The sequence below is a fragment of the Vicia villosa genome, unplaced genomic scaffold, assembly GCF_029867415.1.
Source record: "Vicia villosa cultivar HV-30 ecotype Madison, WI unplaced genomic scaffold, Vvil1.0 ctg.000030F_1_1, whole genome shotgun sequence".
NCBI lineage: Eukaryota > Viridiplantae > Streptophyta > Magnoliopsida > Fabales > Fabaceae > Vicia > Vicia villosa.
In genome coordinates this window covers 1457511-1482291 of record NW_026704964.1, presented here as the reverse complement: position 1 = coordinate 1482291, position 24781 = coordinate 1457511, and the positions used below count along the sequence as shown (strand labels likewise).

The window sequence follows — 24781 nt, the reverse complement described above, 5'->3', positions numbered from 1 at the left end:
GGAAGCCACAACTGAGTGGCATTATGTCGTGAGTTACATGACTTGGTTTTATTATGTATCACACCCTTACATGAACCAGACGTTCCTGGGCGTCCACCTAGGCATGCTCATGAGAAGATTTTGGAGAATGAGCATGCCATGGATGACCATTTTGTTGATTTGTTACTGGTCTGTCAAAATATTATGCAGATTACAAGACAGGGCATAGAGTCTGGGCAGTTTGAGAGAGGCGGTGGTGAAGCGTTTTCTCTAGCACATTCCATTCTTACCAAGGCACATTATGCTTTGGGTTACAATAGGCAAAGGAGGAGTCGAGGTATTAGAATTAGACATACTCAATAGACTATGCTTTTGATTGCATTTTGTTTATTTTTCGTCGACTTGGAGAACATGTTGTACTATTATATTCGATTTCTATAATATTCAGTTTTATTAACGAATTACTCAATTCTATAATATTCGTTTTTATTAATTGTTGAAACAAATAACGTCAATTTTAATCGAATTAAAATTAGTTTGCATTGAAAACAACAAAATCTTAGTAAACTGGTTCTGAAATAAATACACAGGCAATAATTTAGAGATGCATCTTTGAATTAACTCCACATGTAACACCCTTCTAAACCTCGCGAAAATAAATAGAATAATTTAGAGTAAACATGAAATACAAGGGTATCACAACTAATCCAAAATAAACACCAATGCCAATTGTCATGCCACACGAGGAACAATTCAACATAAAACACCATTCATGTTCAACACAACGGATTATAATTCATAACGTTGCATATTCATCATCCATGCAATTAATCTAAACCAAGTCTAAAACAACAAAATCAAAATAGAGTAATTCGTCTCTAAACTAGCGTTCCCCAGTGTTACAATCAGAGCATGACCGACACGACTCATGGATGAACTCTAAGAGCTATCCGCACCAAATCAGCTAAGCCGCTACTCCTCAATCTGAAAAACAACATGTAAAGGTGAGTCTCATTCACAATTAACAAGTATTATATAGTCGTAAGCAATAAAACGTCAAGAAATTATTAATCACTCAACCTACATGTATACAATCATTCCAATACTTCACATTCGTCAAACATACCAGGATACATTATCAATCACAACACAATTCATTCAAGCCATAACATCTTATAATGCATATGAATGAACCAAAGCTAATGCATGTGGTACCAAATCATGGGCTGAACCCATCCAACTGATCTACTCATCATCGAGATATAGTCCACCGACACAAATTCCGCACAATGGGAATTATGTCCTATAAAGAATCCACTCATCATCGGGATATATCATAAAATGCAAATGATTCATGAATGAATGCACACATATCACATACTTATATCATCATCAATATGATGCTTAACATCGTCTATTTTCCTCTTATCTCATCAACACCGTAAGCATGTACATGTCTAAGCATCATTCAATCATTCGTACATATTCACCACAATCGTCATATTAATATTAATCACATATTAATACAATCACAATCATCAAACCATCATACAAACACATAGTCATATGTATAAACACATTTATACATATACAATATTTCAATCCACCAAAGCAATTTAATCGAGTTTTTAAAATAAAATCGGCCACCGCCCATTTTATCACTTTATCATGTAAAACATCTAATTAGCTTTGCAACACCCAAAACGGCACATAAATCGGACAAACGGATCAAAAGTTATGACCTTCAGAATATTTTTCAAAAATTGCATGCTGTGCGTCGACGCATAGCCTCCTTCAGGTCGACGCATAGAACTCCTACCACTCTCGGGTAAGCGCACGCTGACACTATAGGTTGACGCAAATTCCTGAATGTGTCGACGCAACTGACACTCAGGTCGACGCCTGCTGCGTTTTATGTAGAATTTTGCTGCGATTCTGACATCCTTCCCCTCTCAATTTCAGTCCAATCACACCATAATCATAGCCACATCAAAACATCATCAAGTGACATAATATACTACAATTATAACACATTCTAGAGGTCATCTAACATCAAAACTATTCATCAATTCATCAAAACCTAACATTCCTATTCATTCATCATACATCTAATTGACCCAACTAATAATCCTAAACAATTTTATCACTATCGGTTACATAATAATCATTAACCGAAACAAATCCCCCCTTACCTTAGGTTTGATCTTCGGTCTTCCCCTTTCCAAAGCTCTTCAGGTTTTCACGTTCTTTCTCTTCTCCCAAATGCTGCAATCCCTCTTTTCACAATATTCCTTCTATTTTATGAAAAATAGAATAATTGTGGTTTGTGGGCTTAGTAATTTAACACCTCCTACTTACTAACCATAACGCAAGCCCAATAACTATATTTTCCAATATTTCTCAATAATCCTCACAATATCACTTATTCAAATTAAATAATTTATCCTCATTTAAATTAAATAATAAGAAATAATCATGGGGTGTTACACCACACACATATTTCGAAGACGTATATGCGAATTTACCCTTAGGTTGTATTCAGAGATGTATCTCCGAACTAAATTTAGGAAAAACTGGTATTTTCCGCGTCCGGAGATGTATCTCCGAATACGCCTAAGGGCATTTTGGGATTTTTAGAGGTGTCCACCATTATACAAGGGTGCAGTGAGAAATTTCCTTAAGTGAATTTGTTTTGGGGTGGCCATTAGCTCAAAGGAGGAAGTTCAATCATCAGTATTGGGGTCAGTCCATTAAACACAAAAGTTCAATGCAACCTTAGTCTAAAGTTCCACACTGGATTCATGCTAGAGGTTTATGTTCACTGTTGGATGTTATCAGATGGTCTCTCACGTTCCATGCTGAAATGGTAGGGAATATCCTTAATCATCATTCATATAGAAATCATCTCAATGGAGACTTGAGGTACTCTCCCAAACCCATAACTCGCTCTAATATCCAATCTCTAATAACTTAGGCGTTAGAGTGTTAACCTTGCAGGTCCACCCCCTTCGTCGCACAGGAGATCCACTCTACTGCATTAAGACTCTATTTCATCATTTCACCGAGCATTCCTGGTTCCCTGGCAGAACAGTGACGTTGTGTATGGGATCAACTTCTAATTCCTACAATTAGATTCCTTTTAATCCAAATTCATGAATCACGACAACATTTACTTCTGATTAAAGAAGATGACTTCCGATCCAACCGCAAAAAACATCACAGCTCCCTCGCTATCCAGATCTTTAAGTACCTTCATTGTCAATTTAATTGGTACAATATCTTCTGGAAATTCCTTCAAATCACTAGTAACATGATCGCGACTTTACGTGTCTATAAATCGGGAGACTGCAAGTGCACAGTTGTGACGTGTAGTTTTAAAAGAGATCGAATTCACAGGGACCAATGTCAACCTAGTGTATTCTATCGTTGCTTTGTAAAGCTAAGGCTAGCGATATTTTAATTATGTTTTAGGGGGAAAATAATACTAAATCTAAATAAAATATTAATAAACGGATACCGGTATGTAATTCTTCTAACTTAGGAAATCCGAAGTTCCATTGGCCAAGTTTTTAATCAAAAAAAAATCCTTTATTAACTATGTCAGTTTAAAAGCCCTCCTCTCAAACTCTCGCCCTATTGATTTAGACTACGATCCTAACTCATAATGTACGCTCTCGCTGTCCCATCGAATTTAGAAACGCTTTTTGAATACAACATAATTAATAAAATGCCCTTTTCATGTAAATATTATTTACTTAAAAACCCTTGTCTCAAACTCTCGCTCTATTGACTTAGATTATGCTAATATTCCCTAACATACGCTCTCGCTGTCCCGCCGAGTTTAAAAACACTTTTTGAAAATAAATAAATATCTAATTAGTTCTAATACGCTCTCGCTGTCCTTAAAACTAAGTTTAAATATCTCAAACTCTCGTTCTGTTGATTTTAAACCTTAGTCAGTTTTTAGATCTCAAACTTTCGCTCTGTTGATTTAATAAACTTTAATATATTCAATTAGACACTAAACCAGAAAAAGGTGATTTTTAATAAAACAATATTTAGGACAATTTATTTCGGATCCCTTGGTTAGATTTATTTACATACCGATATCTAGGAAATTTAGCCAGACATATTAATTAAATTAAACATGCATAAATGATTTAGTTTTATAATTTCAGGCATATTCATTGACATACAATAACGATCATATAACAATAAGAATATAAATTAAAAGCTATAAATAAGAAACCTGAAATACTGAATTTAAACTTGAATCTTCGAAATACTTGAATACAAATGCTTGAACGGAGAAGATAGATCAAGGAAAATAAAAACCGGAATCTAACGTAAGGTTAGATCTAGTATAAAATACACAATAGTCTCCGGTGTAAAGGCTATTGTGAGAAAAGAACCGGAAAAGAATTAAGACAAAAAAATAAAGCTAGAAAAGTAAATTACTGGAATGTAGAAAATAATGCTCAAAAACTATGGTTGGGACAAAGCATGGTCCAACCCCTTTTCGTTGGCCTCAAACATCCTTTTTATAATGGTTCATGCTAACTGCCTCTTTCTCTCCTTTTCCCCTCGTTCCTCCTTTTTCTCCTCAAAAATAGGAAGGCTTGACTTGACTTGGTTCGTGGAGTGTAAAACGGAGACGTGGGTCTTCAACTTAAAATATCCTTGAAAGAGTCTTGAGACGGGCGTCTCAACTGCATATTATTTGGTCCATTGATTAATGACGTGGCAAAGAAGGAACAAGGAAAAGAGAGACGGTCGTCTCAATCCATCAAGGCCCAAGACATGCATGTCGTTCGTCAAGGTCAAGGGGGTGCCGTTCGTCATGCTTCTTCAAGTGGGCCACGTGTGAGCCTCCATTGGGCTTGGGCTTGGTTTCTTCTTTTATTCTCTTTTTGTTCCCTTTTTCTATTTTGTACCCCCATTTCTTCATTTTCTCATAAAGTCTTCAAATAAATAGATACCTGCAAAATAAACAAATACTAGTGTAATACCAATACAAAGCAATTAAATTTAGACTAAAAATGGGAAATAATTTAAGTAAATCGAGCTACAAATGCAATACATTTACGTGTTATCAAACTCCCCATACTTGAACTTTGCTTGTCCTCAAGCAAATGCTCAATACGATGTTTTTCTAAACATTGGTCAGATGCACCCACAAGACCCAAATCAACTTATACATGGTTGCATGGTGTTTTTGTTAGAGAATAAAAAGCTCAATTTATACTCCAGCACTACAGTAATGACACTAGACAATTCCATCTTACGTAAACCAGTTTCAGATGCTACTATAGCTCACCCCAAGTATTCGTCTTGTTTCACCCATTTCATTATAGCGCAATCACGTTAAGCCATTTATCTTTACACGCACATAGCAGAACAATCGGTTAGTGGTTATGATCTTTTAAACTCCATGGTTTCTGGCACAATAATGTGGCAACCTTCTCTATCCAATTGCAAGATACAACGGATCAGGCCGTAGTCTGCCCTACCAAGTTCAGTACCAGACGCTTCTGAACCACGTAACAATGGATTTTTATGTTACTTTATAAGGCTTGCATCTGTTGGATTAAACGATCGGGTGAGGGTCACCTAATTTAATTGGTACATTTCCTATTTTCATAAAGCGTGTAACATTTTTCTAATACTAGGCCCGTTGGTAAGAAGAAGTTGTTGCATTGAGTGAGTGAGCGACACACTTCGATTGCCCCTCCACGACCACCTGACCAACCTCACACTTAGGTCTCTTTGAGGACAATTCAAGTGTTGGGGCCTTGCTATGATCTCTCTTCAAGGAGTCTTTACTGACAACCTTTGATCAATCCATAACACAATTTTCCAGCTAATCTTGAATTTATGCTACGAGTCTCAAATGACATTTGATTGTGTCCCGTCATTCCTCCGCGCTCAGGTCACTATTATGCTTGTTTAGGGTTTGAAATATTTCTTTCTTCCCAATCCTCATCTTTTTACAGTGCAGTCATATCTGCCTTCGGGCTTGGAGGAGAGAAGAGAGATGTATTCTTTATCAATGCCTTCTTCCTTTTGATTAGTCATGGGTTACACCCATGGTATATGCAAAACAAAATGAACACAATAATTAGGGCATATAGTAAGGCAACTGCAAAGACATTGATAAAATTGACTATGAGTCCTCACTAAAGATATCCTTTTTTTTGTTTGCCAACCGCCTCCTCTAACAACCGTGTTTCAATGTATTGTCTTTTTTGCCAAGACACCGGTGCATATAAAGGACCAACTCCTTCCGCAAAATCCGAGCTCTCCTAGAAAGCAACAAGGTCATCCTTCGATCCATCTTCTTTCAGTGTCAATTTCTCCAGAGAAAATATATACATGTTTGAAGCCTCCAGGAAATTATTACGACTCCAATACTTAGGTAATTGGTTCTCACATCTAGGTAGCTCCAACGTAAGGGGGAAAGGTAGATAACACACTGGAAGAACACATAAACTTAAGTGTGCCTAAAAACTTTGAGCAACAACTAAAAATACCAATCTTTGAAGTGCTTGAAGGTGTCAACAAAAATCTCAAACATCTTCTTCACTTGAAGGAACAAAAACAAACCTTGCCCTCGCTCTGCCTTAGCAAAAGCACACTGCACGTTGAATAATTGGAAGAACAAATTCATATTTGGTGCACCATTTCTATACTTACAAAAGTATTGGAATATCTTTACATATGTTTAGCTCATTCAATGCATTTGAGAAAGGTTAATCTTGAGGTGATTTAAACCCCCCTCACTTAGAAGTTGTTGAAGGGAAGTCTGAACCTCATCCTGGAGAACTCGCACTTGTGAAAAAGAAGCAAACATTTGTCGAATGAGATGCATAACCTCTTATCAGGCTCTATGGGAGAGCTTGGGCAGTCTTAAGACAGACCTATATCTCGATGAGAATTTTCCAACCTACATGCCTCATTAAAAATGGATGTTGTCCCCAATACCTACCTTTCCATCTAAAAATCACACCCATGAGTTCTAAAGCATGCACGAGATTCAAGATACCTCATAACCTCATCATTACTAAATTACTGGCTGTTCAGAGTCCTAAAAGCTTTAACGAGACGTGATCCCTCAAGGTACTCTGGTAATCTTTAATCTTTTACGAGTTCAACATAAGTACTTAAGAGAAAACAAAGCTACAACCAACTTCCCTAATGTCAAACCTAAATGGGTTAGCCCCCTGATTCTTCCTCCACGAGATCCTCTAGATCCTTGTCGTCTCAGGATCCCTATATTAATTACCACAATCTTCATAACTCTTTATAGAATAAGAACTATCACTAATTTTTAAATGTTCACAAGGAAATGTATCGCCGCTAGAGAAACCACATCCAACACCTCTGGATTAATCAATTTAGTGCCCGGGGAAGCATCACTTATCTCACCCCATTGGATAAATCCATAAAATTCATGTTTGAGTTTCTTAATATGGCCATGGATAAAGAGATAATAAGCACAACAATTGTGGGATAAAAAGAGAGAAATATTACCTCATATAAATTGCAAAGATGGAAGGGAACAAGACGCTGAGAAAATCACTTAAAAACTTAAAAACAACGAGGGAATTCGAAATTGGGGAAGTAGAGATAAATGAACATATAAAAATGTCGCCTTGATTCAAGGAATAGCAGAAGGAAACTTGTTACAGACAACACATTTTGGAAAAAAAGATGAAAAAATCATTCGTAAAAAAGGACCACCTTTATATAAGAAGACGAAGGGGACAAATTTATGATCCAAAATAGAGAGAGAATTAGAAGATGAAATTAATCATGAAAATCAACCTCGAGATCACAATGACACTCGAGTGCACTTAAGTATTTTAAATGTTAGTGCCATTTTCTACCCGAGAGGCCAAAAGCCACGTGTAGGAATACCATTAAGAAACATTTTAGTGACGAGACAAACATTTAATGCGCATATTCCCAATGTCACATGCTCCCGCTCATCAGAAATTCCCACTTGCACCTCCATAAAGCAAATACTTTTCCAAAAAACACAAGACGACAATAGAGAAAGACCCAACAATCTCAATCTTTACTTCACTAAATAACACCAAGGACTTGAGGGGGCAACTATTCCGGGCTAGCAAAAATCCTAAACTGCACGCCCAATCCAAAACTCCACGAAGTAGGAAAAAAAGGTAAGGTAGAACTTTCTCAAAAAGTCGAACACTTGATCCTAATCACTTGAGTATCACCTATCGTTAGATATGATTAGAAGGCTCCCACATCACACACTAGATTAGGCGGAGGCAATTTCAATTGCAAGACATATGTAAATCATACCATGTGTTGATTTCATGTATCATCTCATTCTCGCTCACTAACTACATCTTTTTGACTTTACTGACTTAGGCGTTGACATGCTAATCTCGCAGGTCCTCCTTATTACTTCATACCAAAAATCTCACCGCCGCACCTGAAGAACCCATTTCTTCCGCATTACATATTTCTTGTTCCACCTCGAAAGATCATAATTATAAACTTTTTCAAAGGGATTGATTTCTTTAAATATTTTATAGTCAAGATTTCTCTACGTTTTACCAACATAAAAAAAAGAATATCTTACCTCACCCCCATGGGGTTCTCACACGCTATGTGTGTTGTCAAATTTGCCCTTATGCTTTCGGAAGTGTATTTCCGGAAGCACATTTTTTAATTTTACGTTGATTTGTTCCGTAGATGCATCTACATAACTTTTTTTAATTGAATTATTTGAGAGTTTTCTTAAATGTTTCCCAATTTAAATTACTTTCATAGATGCATCTTCGTAAAAACTCAAATTTTAGGAAAAAATTTACCTCCGGAGGTGTATCTACCAAAACAGAGGATATAAATATAATTGTGCCGGATGCCTAAGAGTATTATGGGGTGAATTGAGACATTTTTTAAAAAAAAAATTAATAATAAAATAATGGAATTAAAAAAATATAAATAAAAAGTAAAAGTAAAACTGGAAAACACAAACAGGTGTTTCCTCTTTCAGTTTTGGTTATGTACCTTCACTCTGTGAGAGTCCCGCCGTTAACCTTTTTCTGTTCCTCTTCAAATTCAACATTTAGGTTACATTTCAAATTCAATCAAAACAATTTTTCAAATCCCTAATCCACTTCAACCCTTTCTCTTCCACCCAAATGGAGGATCCCGAGGGAGTCCTCAGCTTCGATTTCGAGGGCGGTCTCGACGCTCCTCCTTCCGCCGCCACCGCATCCGCCTCCGTTGCCGCCGCACCTTCTGGCCCTATTGTCCAGCCTGATTCCTACTTACCACCTTCCGCGGCCTCCAATGGCGCCGCCGCTCCTTCCGTTGCTGAGCCTGTTTCTGGTAACGTTCCTGGACGACGGAGCTTCCGGCAAACGGTTTGTAGGCACTGGCTTCGGAGTTTGTGTATGAAAGGAGATGCTTGCGGGTTTTTGCATCAGTATGATAAGGCTCGGATGCCGGTGTGCAGGTTTTTTAGATTGTATGGAGAGTGTCGTGAGCAGGATTGTGTTTATAAGCATACTAATGAAGATATCAAGGAGTGTAACATGTATGTATTTTTGTATATTGTATCTATATATGTATGTATATTGTTTATAGTGCACAGATTGAGGTTTTTTTGATTGTGTTTTGTGTGTGTGTCTGAAATGTGTTGTTGAAGATTGTTTATTTGATCTGTTGTTGCTTTTGATTGAGAGTTTAAATTTTAATTGGTGAATTAGTGATTGGTTGTCATGTATTTAGGTTATGTGATAAAGGATTCTATGCTCTTAAGGCATATGTGCAATGATGTTTCATACTTTTATAATGTATTTTTTCGTGTGTGCACATTTTGACATTGCTTGTTATATACACTAGGGTTTTTTGATTAAATGAAAAGATGGTATTCGATGTTATCGAATTTTATAGTTGGTCGCTGTTCTTTTTATTGGTTATGGGAATTGGTAAATTTTAAGCATACATTACTCTTTAAGGTAGACCAACCAGGGGCGTGTCTCACTTAACTCAATGATAAATCAGACTACACTTTGATGAGTATTAAATGTTGTAGAGAAAGTACAGCGCTCTATAAACTTCCAAAAAGAAAAGAAAAAGAATAACATATAGTCTTCAAGGAGTCTGTATGGTGAAATAATAGATCTAGTGCCACTATTTGGGTGTTTTGGTTGTCGTATCTATCAAATAATTATCAATAATATGTTGTACTGAACCTGCTCATCTGGCTAGCAAAGTAACCTTTTTATATCCATTCGTTTTGTCTATATTCCCCCCAACCTGTTGAGAATTTGATCACCAGATGGCCATCACCATTCTCTGTATAATTACAATCAACTAATTTTGAGAAAATATTTTATGTTGCAATTGAATTTTACAAACCAGGTTTTACTTTTAAGATTTAGCATGTATTGAATTTTGAACAGAGATTGGAAGTTTTATAGGGAGCTGCCTTTTTTGTTGATATTCCAAGAGATTGGAAGGACTTATTGGTTTAATGTGCTTTGATTATATACCATGTCATCTTTTATGCTTGTCAGTGTAGTCTACTAATAAGGTTTTCCTTTCTACCGCTGTCATTTATTTTATTTACACTCCACTCTTTGATAAACATTTTTCTTTTCTTTTCTTTTTTAACAAAGAAAAAAAAATCCTCTTGTTCCATGTTTGATCAGTTATATTTTTGTCTTTAATTTCTTCACTATATATAAAATGAGATTATCAAACTATTATGATTTTGACATTTCTACTTCTGCAGGTACAAGCTAGGATTTTGTCCTAACGGACCTGATTGTCGATACAGGCATGCGAAGTCTCCTGGACCTCCGCCTCCAATTGAAGAGGTCCTTCAGAAGATCCAACACTTGTATTCTTACAATTATAACAATTCTCATAAGTTTGCCCAACAAAGGGGTTCTAGCTATACTCAACAAGTTGAAAAGTCTCAGTTTCCTCAAGGAATCAATTCTGCAAACCAAGGCGTGGCTGTAAAACCATTAGCTGCAGAGTCAGGAAATGTCCAGCAGCAGCAACAAGTTCAACAGCCTCAGCCGCAAGTCAGCCAGAACCAAGCGCAAAATCTTGCTAATGGCCAGCCCAATCAAGCCAATCGAACATCAACTCCTTTACCTCAAGGAATATCTAGGTTTGTTAGAGTCTTGTAGTTCACAGTTGGCTTTGGTAAAATATGCTTATACTTACATAAATATTAAATATTACAAGCAAGGAATACATTTAAGTATTATTTTGTTTGGGATATCATACCAACATTTGCCTTATGCAGTTGGATTCTCCTAAGAATGCTGCTATCACTTGGCCGTCTACACATTTATATCATGTTGTATGCTATTGGCTGTTAAATTACATGTCTAGTTGATAATTTTTGCATATTCTGTATCACTAATTTTAACTTTAAAACCTTTAACCTGTTTTTGTAATCAAAATCTCAAAACCCATCGATCGTGTGACCAAGTCGTAGCACCAAGACCTAGCTTGTTATGATAAAGTCCTAGGGACATAGTTTTTTCCATGCAAACAAATACATGCTTAAAGAGCATTTAAGCTTAATTAGAAAAACTGTACAAAATCCAGACTCTGGTTTCTAATTCATCTTAGAAATATGATATTTGGATAAACTAAGGATTAAGTTCTTCACTAATTATTATTAAAAAATGCCAGGCTGCTTTTGCAGTTCATAACTTACAAATGAAGATTAAAAGTTCGATTTGGAGCACGTGAGAAGGATTTTTTAATCAAATAATAACTTTTTGGACTCTAAAAGAAAAAAAGTTCAAAGTATCTTCTTAACTTTTATATTATAAATATAATTATTTTCTGTTATTATAGTTTTCGCCGTTTTCTTGTTTATCGTTAAGTTGTCTTCTATTTCTCACAAATAAAGACTTGGTGTTGCTCTTATGCTAGACTTTGAATTAGTTTTACCTAGTGCATTATTCTAATAAGGTGACCATTATCGAATGAGATTAATAGGCGGCAATGAGGTCTATAATTTTAAAAGATGGATAGGTTGTCATAAGTGGTTTGTGTTCAAATTTTAATCAATTATCCTATGGATATTGCTTTGGTTGAATCACAATTTTCTTACCCATATTGATTAAACGTATAAAATTTTCTAAAAACCTTAGGTATTTTATTGTTAAGAGTTGCAATCGTGAAAATTTGGAGTTATCTGTACAACAAGGAGTATGGGCAACTCAAAGGAGCAATGAATCAAAACTAAATGAAGCATTTGACTCTGTAGAAAATGTGATATTGGTTTTCTCAGTCAACCGTACTCGACATTTCCAGGTATGTTTGCAATTTTGCCTCCCACATGGCTACATTTGTTAAATTATATGGATTTAAGCTAATGATCTCTTTGCTTTCCAATGGAATGTGGAAATGAAAATATTCAACACCTTTTTGAAAAGTTGGATGCATTTAAATTTATTTGATTATTAAGATGATAATCAAAGGATATGGTTGTGTTAGACCGTCGACAACCAACGTAAAATTTGGTTGAATCTTTAGGACATAGATCAAATATGTAATAATGTGAATGTTAGGTCGTTGCCCGAAAGCAACATGCTATATAGCTCGAGTACAATGTTAAGTGAGTAAGGGCCACTGCATTGCTGCCTGAATGCAGTGAAAAATAGAAAGGATTTCTGACATTTTCATGAAGTGTAAGTAAAGAAGTTAGTCGACGAGAGAAGGATTTGTTTTAGAACATGGAACTTAGGCGTTTTGACAAAAACATCCATGGAAATAGTGGACACTTTGGTTAAGAGGAAGATCAACTTCATGTGCCTACAAGAAACTAAGTTTGTGAGTGAAAAGGGATTTTAATAGAACATTATGGCATCGTTGATTCTTGTAGCCGACCCCACTTAGTGGTATATGACTTTGTTGTTGTTGTATTAAGATGATAAATTAATAGATATTCCCTCCGTCTCAAATTATTTGTTCCCTTTGAGTTTTGTAAATTTTTAAAGATAATGATTAGTTGTATTGATTTTAATGATAAAATGAGTTTCACTTACTAAAATACCCTTATTAATAGTAGTTAGTGAAGTAGTTAGATGAATTAAAGTACAATAAATAAGAGTATGTTAATGGAAAAAGTTAATAAATGTTGCATTGATATTCTTAAACTATGCTGCCTTTCTGAAGCTCATATATTTAGATCTCTGCACAGCCTCTTAGCGTAATATACATCAACGAAAGCTAGTTTGATACTGCTTATTATTAGTGTTCAGAAACCTCAAATATTCGATATTACTCATGGGTTCTTTTGCATTCTTCACTAAGACTTGTTATTGTCCATTTAATATTTTTTTCCTCTCTTAAACTTTCAGTGGCATGTCAAGGTCCCTCTGCTGTTAGAACATGCAATAATTCTAAAAATTGCTTTTGTTTAGATTTGAAGGCTTTAAGAAGCAAATTAGTGATTTGTTTTTTTTAGCTGCTAACACAAGTAGTATATTGTCTATTTAAATCCTGAGTATTTTACTTTGCTTATGTTAGGAACCAGACATAGAATTGAAGAATTAAACTGATATATCATTTAAATCCTGAGTGTTTTACCTTGCTCTTTTTTGCTCTTCCTGCCTAATAGGCATTTCCGTCTACAATGAAATATAAATTTCCTTGATGTTTCAGTGACCTGTATTGCTGTTTCAAGTAGTGTCTTTTAACATTTCATTGACCACAAATGTTCACGTAGCTTTCTTTATTATTGCTGCTGTTTTAAATTGAAGCTTTTCAGAACAGTTCCATATAAGAATTGGAACTTAATGTGTTAAGCTTATATTTTAGATGCTTGAGTTAAGTTTAATCATAATGGTTAGTGGGAGAATCGGAAGTAATTGATTTTGTTTGCTTCTTTCATTTTGTTTTGATATTTAAACTGGATGTTTTATTATACAAGAGAAGAAATGCATAGACCGAATTAATCATGTATTGTTGCTTGTTAAATGGTCTTTTGCTAATAGTTTGAAAAGACAAGAGGGATGACATCAAATTTTCAAATATGCATTATAATTATATGTACTAAATAGATTACATGAATCATTTAGCAACATCTTATGTTTCACTATGATGCTCTTCCCCACTGGCAAATACTTCTAACTTTATGATTTGAGGACTTGATATTTTTCCAGTGAAAAAAGAACCATCGGACGACTTTCTTTGATTGTGGCAAAGCCACTGGATCTAAACCTTTCTATATTTTGGCAGGGTTGTGCAAAGATGACTTCCAGAATTGGTGGTTCTGTTCCTGGAGGGAACTGGAAATATGCTCATGGGACGGCACATTATGGGCGGAATTTCTCTGTTAAATGGTTGAAGGTACAAAACTCTTCCATCAACTTCCCCAATTAATTCATCTGAGGGATGGCAATAATCCCCATATTGAAACCAAACATTCTGGAAACATACATAATAAAACTGTAGCAGCAAAAGGAAATCTAAAATTACAAATTGCTATGCTACAGAAACTTTTAAAGTCCTTGTCCTTTTCATTTTGGTTCACAATGTAATATGTAAAGGAGCACCTTTGTCTTTTACTGCGAGCAGTTGTCGGTATGATTTGGAGAGGCTCATGCTGACTTTTCTTGAAGCTTTTGAGGTGCAAAGTAGATAGTTGTGGAGTGGTACCTGCTGTATTTGTTGCACCCGAATTCTACTACTTAAATCAAAATTGTCATTTTGTCACCATGAGCACTCAATTCTCTCCAACTTAATACACCTGAGAACTGTGTGGATTTACACGATTACAATTACAATGTCATACAGTTTTAGCCTCCTTGATTTTTCCAATATATATAACACATGGAAATTGCTCAAAGGTGAAAGGAGAAATCTAAAGTTCAAGAACCAAATATGTGTGTCATTAAGCATGAACGAAATTTGAGCTAGAATTTTGGTCCAAATATGTTGGACCTGAATTCAAGAACTTAAACCAAATTCTTTAGTGTTGAAGTTATGGATTTTAGATAAAATATGGAGAAAGAATTAATAAAGACTCTGAATATTAAAGTGGTGTTGTATGGTTTTTAATAACTTGATACAGAAGAATAAACAACTAACCCTTGTTCATAGGGATACAATAGCATGTTTTTTCTTAATGGATCGGCGAAAGAAGAAAAAAACATTATTCTAATATCTCATCCAACCCAAACAGCTGTCTAAGCAATAACATTTTTAAATGGTTTTGTTAAAGTGGTTTTATTGATGCATTTGTCTTAGTGTTGTAACTCGGAAATTATTTTCTCAATGAACCCGTATTGGAAACTGCATAATGATATTTTGTGTATAAACAGTCTATCTAATTGCATTTCTTATTTGCAGTTATGTGAACTGTCATTCCACAAAACTCGCCATTTGAGAAATCCATACAATGAGAACTTACCAGTGAAGGTATTATCTTTTTCATCTCTATGATCCACTTTGAAGCCTTAATAAGAGCTGTTTTCTCGTGTTCTTGATTTACTCTCTCAGTCTCTCTTCACCGTTTTTTCTTTTAGTGGTTCTTATACACGAAAGTTGTGATTTGATCTCCCTTCCACGCTGAATATAGAAAGGATTGAATCCATCTATTTGTTGATGTGATCCTTATAAAGATGATGTTGGGTTGGGTCCTCCTGACCCTATAGCTGTAGTTTGAACTTTACCTAACTTGGTAATGCTCTATCTGTTACTGCTTGGTTATTTTGGGTAGTTTTTTTGCGTCACCACTAAGTAAGGAATCCTACATCTTACTAAAATATAACATAAAAACAGGTGTTGTCTTTTGTCATTTGTGAGTTGAGTTGTGTCCATTGGTAGTGTTCAGTACTAACTGGTTGACTTTTAACCAGTAAGAGTTGATATGGGTCTGGCCACAACTGTTAGTAAGGCTTTGTTTAGAAGTTTGGAGGGGAGGGTTTTGAAAAACGATTTTTTAGAAAAATATAGTAAAATCTTTAATAATTTTTGAAAAAAAGTTTTTTATAGAATGATAAAATAGTGGTTATCAATGTCATATTTTTAATTTTTGGAATACTATAAGTATAACAATGTAAATTATATTTGAACAATTTGTCTAAGCTCTCCAAAACCCTCCAATACAATTTTTTAGTCCCCCAAATTAGGGGGATTTTGGTTTGTGAATAAAACTAAATCCCCAAAACTCTCCTCATTTAAATTCTTCTATTCTTTTCACTCTATTCTTCCATTTTTCCAAAGCATTCCCCTCCTTTCTCTTCCAAATTCACACACAAAGCCTAAGTGAAATCAACTGGTATGGTACTCTTAGAAATTGAGTTGGCTTAACCCAACCTTATAAAATCGACTTGTAAGATATCATCTTTCAGACTTGTAAGATATCATCTTTCATCCAATGTAAGACTCTTAACACCTCTTACCCACACGTCTAAGAACAGATATATATATAGAACGTGGAAATGTGCTTATAAGTCTTCGTCAATGAAAAAACTTAAATTAGAAGACATTAAGGCACATTTCCACTTATAAGCACATTTCCACACCCAAATTAGACATCTGAAGCGCACATCTGGAGCGTGGAAATAAATGGTGGATGATTCAATAGCGGAAACCTGATAGCATGTGGTCCAACGGATCTTAAACTGTGCTCTTGATGCCATGTTAAGAAATGTGGTTGAGCCTATCTCGATCCTACAAAATCATTTTGCAGGGATGAGATAGTCCCAACCCACATACTCTAAGTATTATTAGGATTGATAGTCTTTATATTAGTATAAATAGAGCTTAGTGCTTTGTCTTTTATATCACATTCAATTACAGAAGAGAAAATTGTTCTAGCTCTTTTATTTTTATCTTTTCCTCCTTTATAATTTAACATGGTATCAGTTATAGTTTTAACATGGTATGAGAATGGTACTGTTTTCTGTCTATTTTAAAGTTCCCTAAAATTAAGAGCTCCTATTTATTTCCAATATTATTTTCTTCCTTTGATTAGCCATCTCTCTTGCCAAATAACCGCTCAAGAAACTTTTCCTTTTCACTTCATGTTTATTAGTGGGCTATTTGGTTCACTACTGCCACAATCTTCTTCGGATCAATACTGTTAGTGATGTTTCTCGTTTCTCTCTTCTCAGTGAGCTTCTTTCTCGATTCCACCACCATCCTCTGAGGGGGTTAATATTTTTTGCTAATAACCTAAAAAAGTGGTTAGAGTGGGACTGGCTTACCACACCTAACCCATGTTGACAGATCTTAATTATTTGGCTATTTTTTGGTTGGGAAAGTGGTCCATTTTTAACAAGCTTAATAAGCTATACTATGAAAAGTGGTTAATTGAAAGAAAAATATCATGGGTAATTTTTTTTAGTTTGCAACTTTTCATGAAAGGTATACCTTGAAAAATAAACAAACTTATAAGCCATACTTTCTAAATGCTCCGTGGAATACTGTGAATTGCATTTTAAGGTATAAAGAGTGCACTAGATAAAAAATTACTTTATCAAAACAAGGGTAACACTCAAGTTGTTGGCTATTCTGATGATGATTGGGTAGGTTCACTAGCAAATAGAAATCCCACTTCAGGGTATTATCTTTTCATTGGTGAAAATTTGATCTCGTGGCGGAGCAAGAAGCATAACATAGTTGCTAGTTCTAGTGCCGAAGCATAGCGTGCTATGGCTGCAACAACTTGTGAACTCACATGACTAAGACATTTACTCCAACAGCTCAAATTAGAAGATGTTAAGGCAATGAAACTAATGTGTGACAACTAAGTTGCACTACATATTGCTTCCAAGTCAGTTTTTGTTAAAGAACTAAGCTCATAGAGACAGTTTGCCACTTTGTAAGAGATAAAAATCTCATCGTTTGTACAAATGATCAACTAGATGACAAGTTACCACCCTTAGAGGACTTGGGATTGAATCTATTTGTAACAATCTTGGTACATATGACATGTATGCTCCAACTTGATGAAGAGTATTAGAGTTAAGGAAAGCTGCCAATATTGGTGGACCGTACAACTTCCTAGATTACTTTCAATATTCCTATTCCTATACTGTAAAACTTTCTAGGTTAGTGTTAATTATTGAGTGTAAATATATTTTGTATTTCATATTTGATTTACTTGATAGGATCCTAGATTTCTTAGATAGTAGCTCATTCGGTTTTCATATTCCTCAATTTAAAAAAAAATATTGTTCAAGGGTATAAATGTCAATTAAAACCCTTTTATGGGTAATGTTCAATTCTTCATCCAGTTATGTTGTTGCTAACAATCGTTTTGTTCTTCCTATTTTAATGCTTATGTTACTCTTCTTTTAAGCTTTGTTGCCATGTACTTTGGGTTCTTTAATTATAAGTATAATATTCTCTTATTTTTGTATATAAGATTGCATCAAAGTTCAACTCTAAGTCCCTATCTTTTTATATTTTAATTTTGGATGTCTTCACGGAACACATCCAAGAGCTAGCACCGAGATGTATGTTTTTTTTAAATAAGTCCTATCTGAAGAGTCGAAGGAGAATTTAAATGAGAGATTGGAGACGAGCCTTAGAAACACATGACTTTTGCCTAAGTAGAAGTAAGACAAAGTATATGGAATGTAAACTCAGCAAAAGGATAAGCGTTTCTAACCTAGAGGTGAAAGTTGAAATTATATCATCTCACATGTCACACAATTTAAATATCTTGGGTTTGTAATATAAAGTAATGGAGAAATAAAAGGGGATGTAAACCATAGAATCAAGCTGAGTGGTTCAAATGGAAGATGAGAGTCTCAGAGATTTTATGTGATACAAAAGTACCGCTCAAGGTGAAGGAAACTTTTTATTGGACTATGATAAGATCTGCGATGTTGTATGAGGCAGAATGTTGAGAGGTAAAAAATCAACACGAGAATAAAGTAAGTGTAGAAGAGGTGAGGATGCTATGTTGGGTGTGTGGTAAGATTTGACATGATAAGATTAGAAATGACAATAATTGAGAGAGTGTTGAGGTAAAACCTATAGTAGAAAAGATGGTGAAAAATAAACTTGAATGGTTAGGGCATGTAGAGAGAAAGGTTGTAGATTCTGTTATAAGAAGAGTAAATTAGATGGAGAGGAGTCAAACAATTAGAGGTAGAGAAAGATCTAGAAAAACTATAAGAGAAACCATTAAAAAAGATCTCGAGATTAACGAATTGGATAAAATCATGGTCTTGGATAGAATATTATGGCGGAATTTGATCCATGTAACCGACCTCACTTAGTGGGGTAGGACTTGGTTGTTGTTGATCTATATTTACATTGTACACTAATTCATAGTCTTTACAATAGCGGCTATCCTGCTATCCCCTAGTATTTGATTATTGGGGGCTCTGCTCCTCCTCTTTTGATTCATTTTCTTTGCTGAGTTCTGCTTTTGCCTCTAGTTTTTCCTCCCCTTAATCTTGAAAATGAATCCCTGGTTTGAATTTTATGTGCAAAGCCTGTAAAACTCCAAATTCTGATTAATTTTCCTCCAAGAAAGCCACCAACAGCCAAACCCATGATAACCATTTTTCCTCATGAATTGGATCAACTACCAATAAGCATTACTGCATCAGTCAAATCTTGACATCACTGCTTCCTTTTTATCCAACACGCCCTCCATGCTAAGCAATACTGGCACTCCTCGACGATTCGACATGTCGGATATTCTCAGAAACCCAAGAAGTGACTGGAAAAGAAAGAAACAAATGTATTAAGAAAATATTAAAGAATAGGAGAGAAAACTCCCCTACAACAGCAGAGTCACTACTCTATTCACAAAAGATACAATATTTAATGATACTCCTCTTTCTATGCATTCTCCTATTTATACAAGACTTACTAATTTCCTTATTAACTTCTCAGTATCCTATATTGTTGCTAACTCCTCATATCTCATATCTTAACAAACACTCATTATTATATCAAACAATTCAAATTCTAATAAACTCCTTATCCTAAATCCTAACAATGACAATTAGTAATCACTAAATATTCCGTTGGTTATGTAATTGCAGATTAGTAGAGATTGTCAGGAGCTGGAACCCTCTATCGGTGAGCAGTTGGCATCCTTGCTTTATGTTGAACCAGATAGCGAACTTATGGTATGTTCTCCTCTGATTGGTCATCATTATTATTATGAGAAGCGTTATTTTGAAAAAAAGGGACAACAAATTTCAACTACAATTTAGACGATTAATACAATTCAAGTACATGGTTAATTAGGTTAAGTAGATGATTAATGAATATAACAAGGCATTACAACTCATTAACCATCAACATTAGGTTTAGTAGATGATTAATGAATATAACAAGGCATTGCAACTCATTAACCATCAACATAGCACATTTAATCACAATTTTGAATGCCATTGACTGTTGGAGTTTTCACCTTCATCGTGGTCCGCTCCTAGTCGCCTAAATTGCAGCATTTGACTTGCCTTCATTGCAGCCTCCAACATATTCATTGTGTTGTGTTTGAAGGGGTAGATTTAGCCCCACATTACTTAAAGATATGACCTGTGTTGTGTTTAAAAGTGAGAGCAATCCTCACTTTATAAGTCAGTTTTGTAGGGATGAGTTTGGCCCAACCTAAATTCTTAGATTAACCATGATTTTCGAGTGTATATCTGAATACAAATTGTGGTTAATAAATATGATGTATAATTGAAAACCTCAAAATCATGTTTATTTGAATATGATTTTGATGGTTTTAATGAATGTCATATATATTTGAGCAACTAAAAATTATGGTTAATATCGCTCAAAGTCGTGGTTACTTACTATCAGTGGATGGTTAATAATTAATGAGTTGTTACAACTTGTTATATGCTTTAACCATCTACTAACGTAGTTAACGACATATTTGAATGAGTTGACCATTCAATTTTTTTTCCGATTTTTGTCGTTATACTTAATGTCAAAACATCATTTCTCTATTTTTTTGGGTGCATAGGAATTATTTTAGATTTGTTATGTACAAATTGGGAAAAATAAAATTGATTAAGTTAAGTTTCTTGCTAAGAAACTTTTCAAACAGGATTATGAGGTTGGTATCAAATATCAGCATTTTTTATCTTGTTCTAAGTCTTTGTAATAAATGCACAAGACCGAATTATCATTTATTTCTTTTTGGTAGACTTTACGACTGGTTCAAATATGCTACAAATAGCATACTGCTGGAATCGTCAGCCATAAGTAGTGAAGGGAGAAAGAGACCGAAAATAACAACAAAAATATAACTCAGTATCTTTGTATAGTGACCTTGTGACTCTGAAATCTATGGAACCCTGATTAGGGTGCTGTATGAGATGTCGAGAGCATTTTTCTGAACCTTGTACGAATTTATGGGTAGAAGAACTTATAGCGTAATTTTGTGTGCTTGGTCAAGGGCATGGTCTTTAGTGGCTATAGCCAACTATGAAGCACGGACACCTCTAAGAGTAGGCGTATCGCGGTGTTCGACACTTGTATGACACTCGTACGACACGTGTCGGAAAAGTCTGAGAAGTGTCTCCCAAAAAAATAGACTTTTTTATTGTTTCGACACTCTTTAAATCGGTGTCGGACACTCGTGTGACATTCATATAACATGTGTCGATCAATTCAGACAAGTTTTTTTAAACAAAATAATTTTCATTATACCTTACACATCTGTTGGACATGTATAGAAACAATATTATCAATGAAAAATTAAAGCTATTAATTTTCATTAGAATTTTTTAACTCTTCTAATAATAAATAGATAAATGAAGCTTAAATATTATAATACATGTAGCGGTGTCAGTGTCCTATGTTTTTTATATAATCGGTGTCGGAGTGTCCGTGTTGTGTCGTGTTGCGCTGTCCGTGTCAAAGTCCCTGCTTCATAGATAGCCAATCTCTCATATGAGGGTTAGAACTGACATGCCTGAATATGAAGTACCAATATAAGAGCTTCAATTCTCAAAGTTTGTGAATACATATTAAAGGTCTTTTCTTTGATAATCACCAATGCTAAAGTTTTAGGGAATGCAACTAGTTTAGAAGAAAGGAAAAGCTGAAAGGGGTAGGATCTACAATAAATTTACCGGTTAGACTAAAATAAGTACTCTATAGACTAGTTATACCAATCATTTGGTTTAATTTCAAATAGGTTTTATAATTTAAAAGTTTTTAACTAGGCCATATACATCTCATTTTTTATACAGTTCCTTACTGGCCGAGGGCTATTTTAGGGACTAAATAATAAAATTTAATAAGTAGTAACTAGTAATCTACTTGAAAACTTTGTTAACCCATATGGTCTCTATTTAAAGTTTTAAGAAGTATAGGTCCTCGCTAAAACTTTTACACTTGAGTTTGTGCAGCAGGCCTTGCCACATCCTAGATATCTTTAACAAATTTTTCAACTTCAATCTTGATGATTCAATCTCCTTTAACGACTAGACTTGTCTAATGTTTTTCTTTAAGTATCTTTTGTTTACTGTTTCATTGGATTATTTGTTTCAAAAGAAGCTCTAATCAACAATTCATACTTGATTTCATGCCAAGTGTTTGTTATCTGTAAAGAGTTGCCTATCTTAATGAATGGGTTTCAGATGCATAAAACCAATGACTTGTTATGCTTTAAGAATTGATTTAATCTCGTTTTCTTTGCCATTTTTACAGGCTATCTCGGTTGCAGCTGAGTCTAAACGAGAAGAGGAGAAGGCAAAGGGAGTGAATCCAGAAAATGAAGGAGAAAATCCAGATATTGTCCCATTTGAAGACAATGAAGAAGAGGAAGAGGAGGAAAGTGATGAAGAGGAGGAGAGCTTTGGTAATGGTGTAGGGCCAGTTGTTCAAGGCAGAGGTAGGGGCAGAGGTATGATGTGGCCCCCTCACATGCATCTCGGACGCGGAGCCAGACCCATGCCTGGAATGCAAGGTTTTAACCCTGTAATGATGGGTGACGGATTACCCTACGGGCCTCCTGGACCTGATGGTTTTGGTATGCCAGATCTTTTTGGCATGGGTCCCCGAGGTTTTGGTCCATATGGTCCTAGGTTCTCTGGTGATTTTGGAGGCCCCCCAGCTGCCATGATGTTCCGAGGGCGACCATCACAACCTGGCATGTTTCCTGGTGGTGGGTTTGGGATGATGATGAATCATGGACGCGGTCCCTTTATGGGGGGAATGGGGGTTCCAGGTCCAAATCCCCCAAGAGGTGGTAGGCCAGTAAATATGCCTCCGATGTTTCCACCACCTCCGCCTCCACCACAAAATATGAACCGCATTGCCAAGAGAGATCAAAGAACAAGTGATCGAAATGATAGGTACAGTTCAGGACCAGAGCAAGGTAGGAGTCAAGACATGCTCAGTCAAAGTGGAGGTCCTGATGATGACATGCAGTATCAGCAAGGATACAAGTCGCAGCAGGATGACAAGAATGACGATAGTGAAAGCGAAGACGAGGCACCTAGGCGGTCAAGACACGGAGAGGGTAAAAAAAGAAAAGGCGAAGCTTAGAAGACGTTAACACATTCTAATCACACTAGCATCTGCTTTCACCTAGCACTACATGTTGATTATCCACTAACCAGTATGGCCCATTTTGAATGCTTTCTTATTTCCTCTGAAATTGATAATAAGATGATCATATTGCTTTGTTTGAGTTCCTTCTTTTTCTTTTATAAGAGACCTGGGGATTAGGTGCTCCATGAAAGGAAATTGAGATTCTGTTCATTAGTATTGTAATTTACCAAATGGTTCATTGAACATTTGATTTAATGTGTTGGGATAACAATGATAATTAGTAGGCTCGACGAATGTATACTAGTATATTTGTAAAGGGATTGTAACATTAGATTCCTAAATGATAAAGTGAGTTGATTTTTATTTTACAGTGCATTTTGTTTATGGCACTGGTTAGGGTCTAATTCTTGTTTTGGTAGTTGTCAACTGTTAACTAATATTCTATATATCTTTAATCCATTTATAATACTTTTAGGAGTCTTTAGTCCATTACTTATCAAAGCACTAGAAATATATTTACCAACTTGAAGTAAAAGATTGTTCAGTAAACCATAATAATGCATAGAAATATATTTTTACCAACTTGAAGTAAAAGAGTGTTTAGTAAACCACAATTATACATAGGCAATCTCTCCTTATTTATGTCATGTACTACAACGGAAGTCGTGTCTCTACTAAGATGATCTGTTGGAGGTGTCGCAGCGGGAAGATTGAGATTAAGCTATTGTTTAACTTAATTGCAAATAAGCAATAGTCGTCATCGATCTTTATTGTTTCCAAAAAAATGGGAAAAGAACGAATAAAATCCACAGAAATTTTAAAACAAAACTAATAAAATAAAGAGATAAGGGTACGAGAGTTGGTTATGCAAGGAGAAGTTGTTAGCACCCCTCACATCTATGAGAACCTTTGAAAAACCTGTGTTAAGATTAAAGTTGGTTGTTTGCAAAGATTGATGGGATGAGAAAAGAATATTTTTTATTTTTATCATGCTCGACAAGACGTCGCATCTTGTGCCTACATACCTCTTATGTGCAATAGGGAAGTCATAGCATATGTAGTTCCGCTTAAAAAGAAATAAAGAAAGTTTGTTTTTTGGTTTTAATGAAGAGATATGTTGTCTTATCTGAGTGAAAAACGCAACGTACTATCTACAATTATGGAAAAGTGAGCATTTGCATCATCTTTAATATGGAGAATTTACAGCTTGGATAACATCAACAAGCATATCTCAACATATAAGTGGAAAATGTCAATCACTTTGCCATGTTTGTAGAAGTAAGAGGGTTTG

The 24781-nt window shown here is 35.2% G+C and overlaps 1 protein-coding gene across 1 annotated transcript; it reads left to right on the top strand.

The window, feature by feature from the left end:
• Window positions 1-8988: 8988 nt before the first annotated feature.
• On the top strand, window positions 8989-23858 carry LOC131622479 (30-kDa cleavage and polyadenylation specificity factor 30-like). Its single transcript, XM_058893513.1, has 7 exons — window positions 8989-9553; window positions 10757-11143; window positions 12144-12306; window positions 14236-14346; window positions 15349-15417; window positions 20013-20099; window positions 22645-23858. Exons 1-7 carry the CDS (start codon window positions 9156-9158, stop codon window positions 23482-23484), a joined length of 2055 nt encoding a protein of 684 aa, XP_058749496.1. The 5' UTR covers window positions 8989-9155; the 3' UTR covers window positions 23485-23858.
• The last annotated feature ends 923 nt before the right edge of the window (window positions 23859-24781 follow it).

Bases quoted from the DNA above. Each gene is read 5' to 3' on its own strand.
- LOC131622479 (XM_058893513.1), top strand. From the start codon at position 9,156: ATGGAGGATCCCGAGGGAGTCCTCAGCTTCGATTTCGAGGGCGGTCTC. The intron at 9,554-10,756 runs GTATGTATTTTT...CTACTTCTGCAG, and splicing joins GATATCAAGGAGTGTAACAT to GTACAAGCTAGGATTTTGTC. The intron at 14,347-15,348 runs GTACAAAACTCT...TCTTATTTGCAG, and splicing joins TCTCTGTTAAATGGTTGAAG to TTATGTGAACTGTCATTCCA.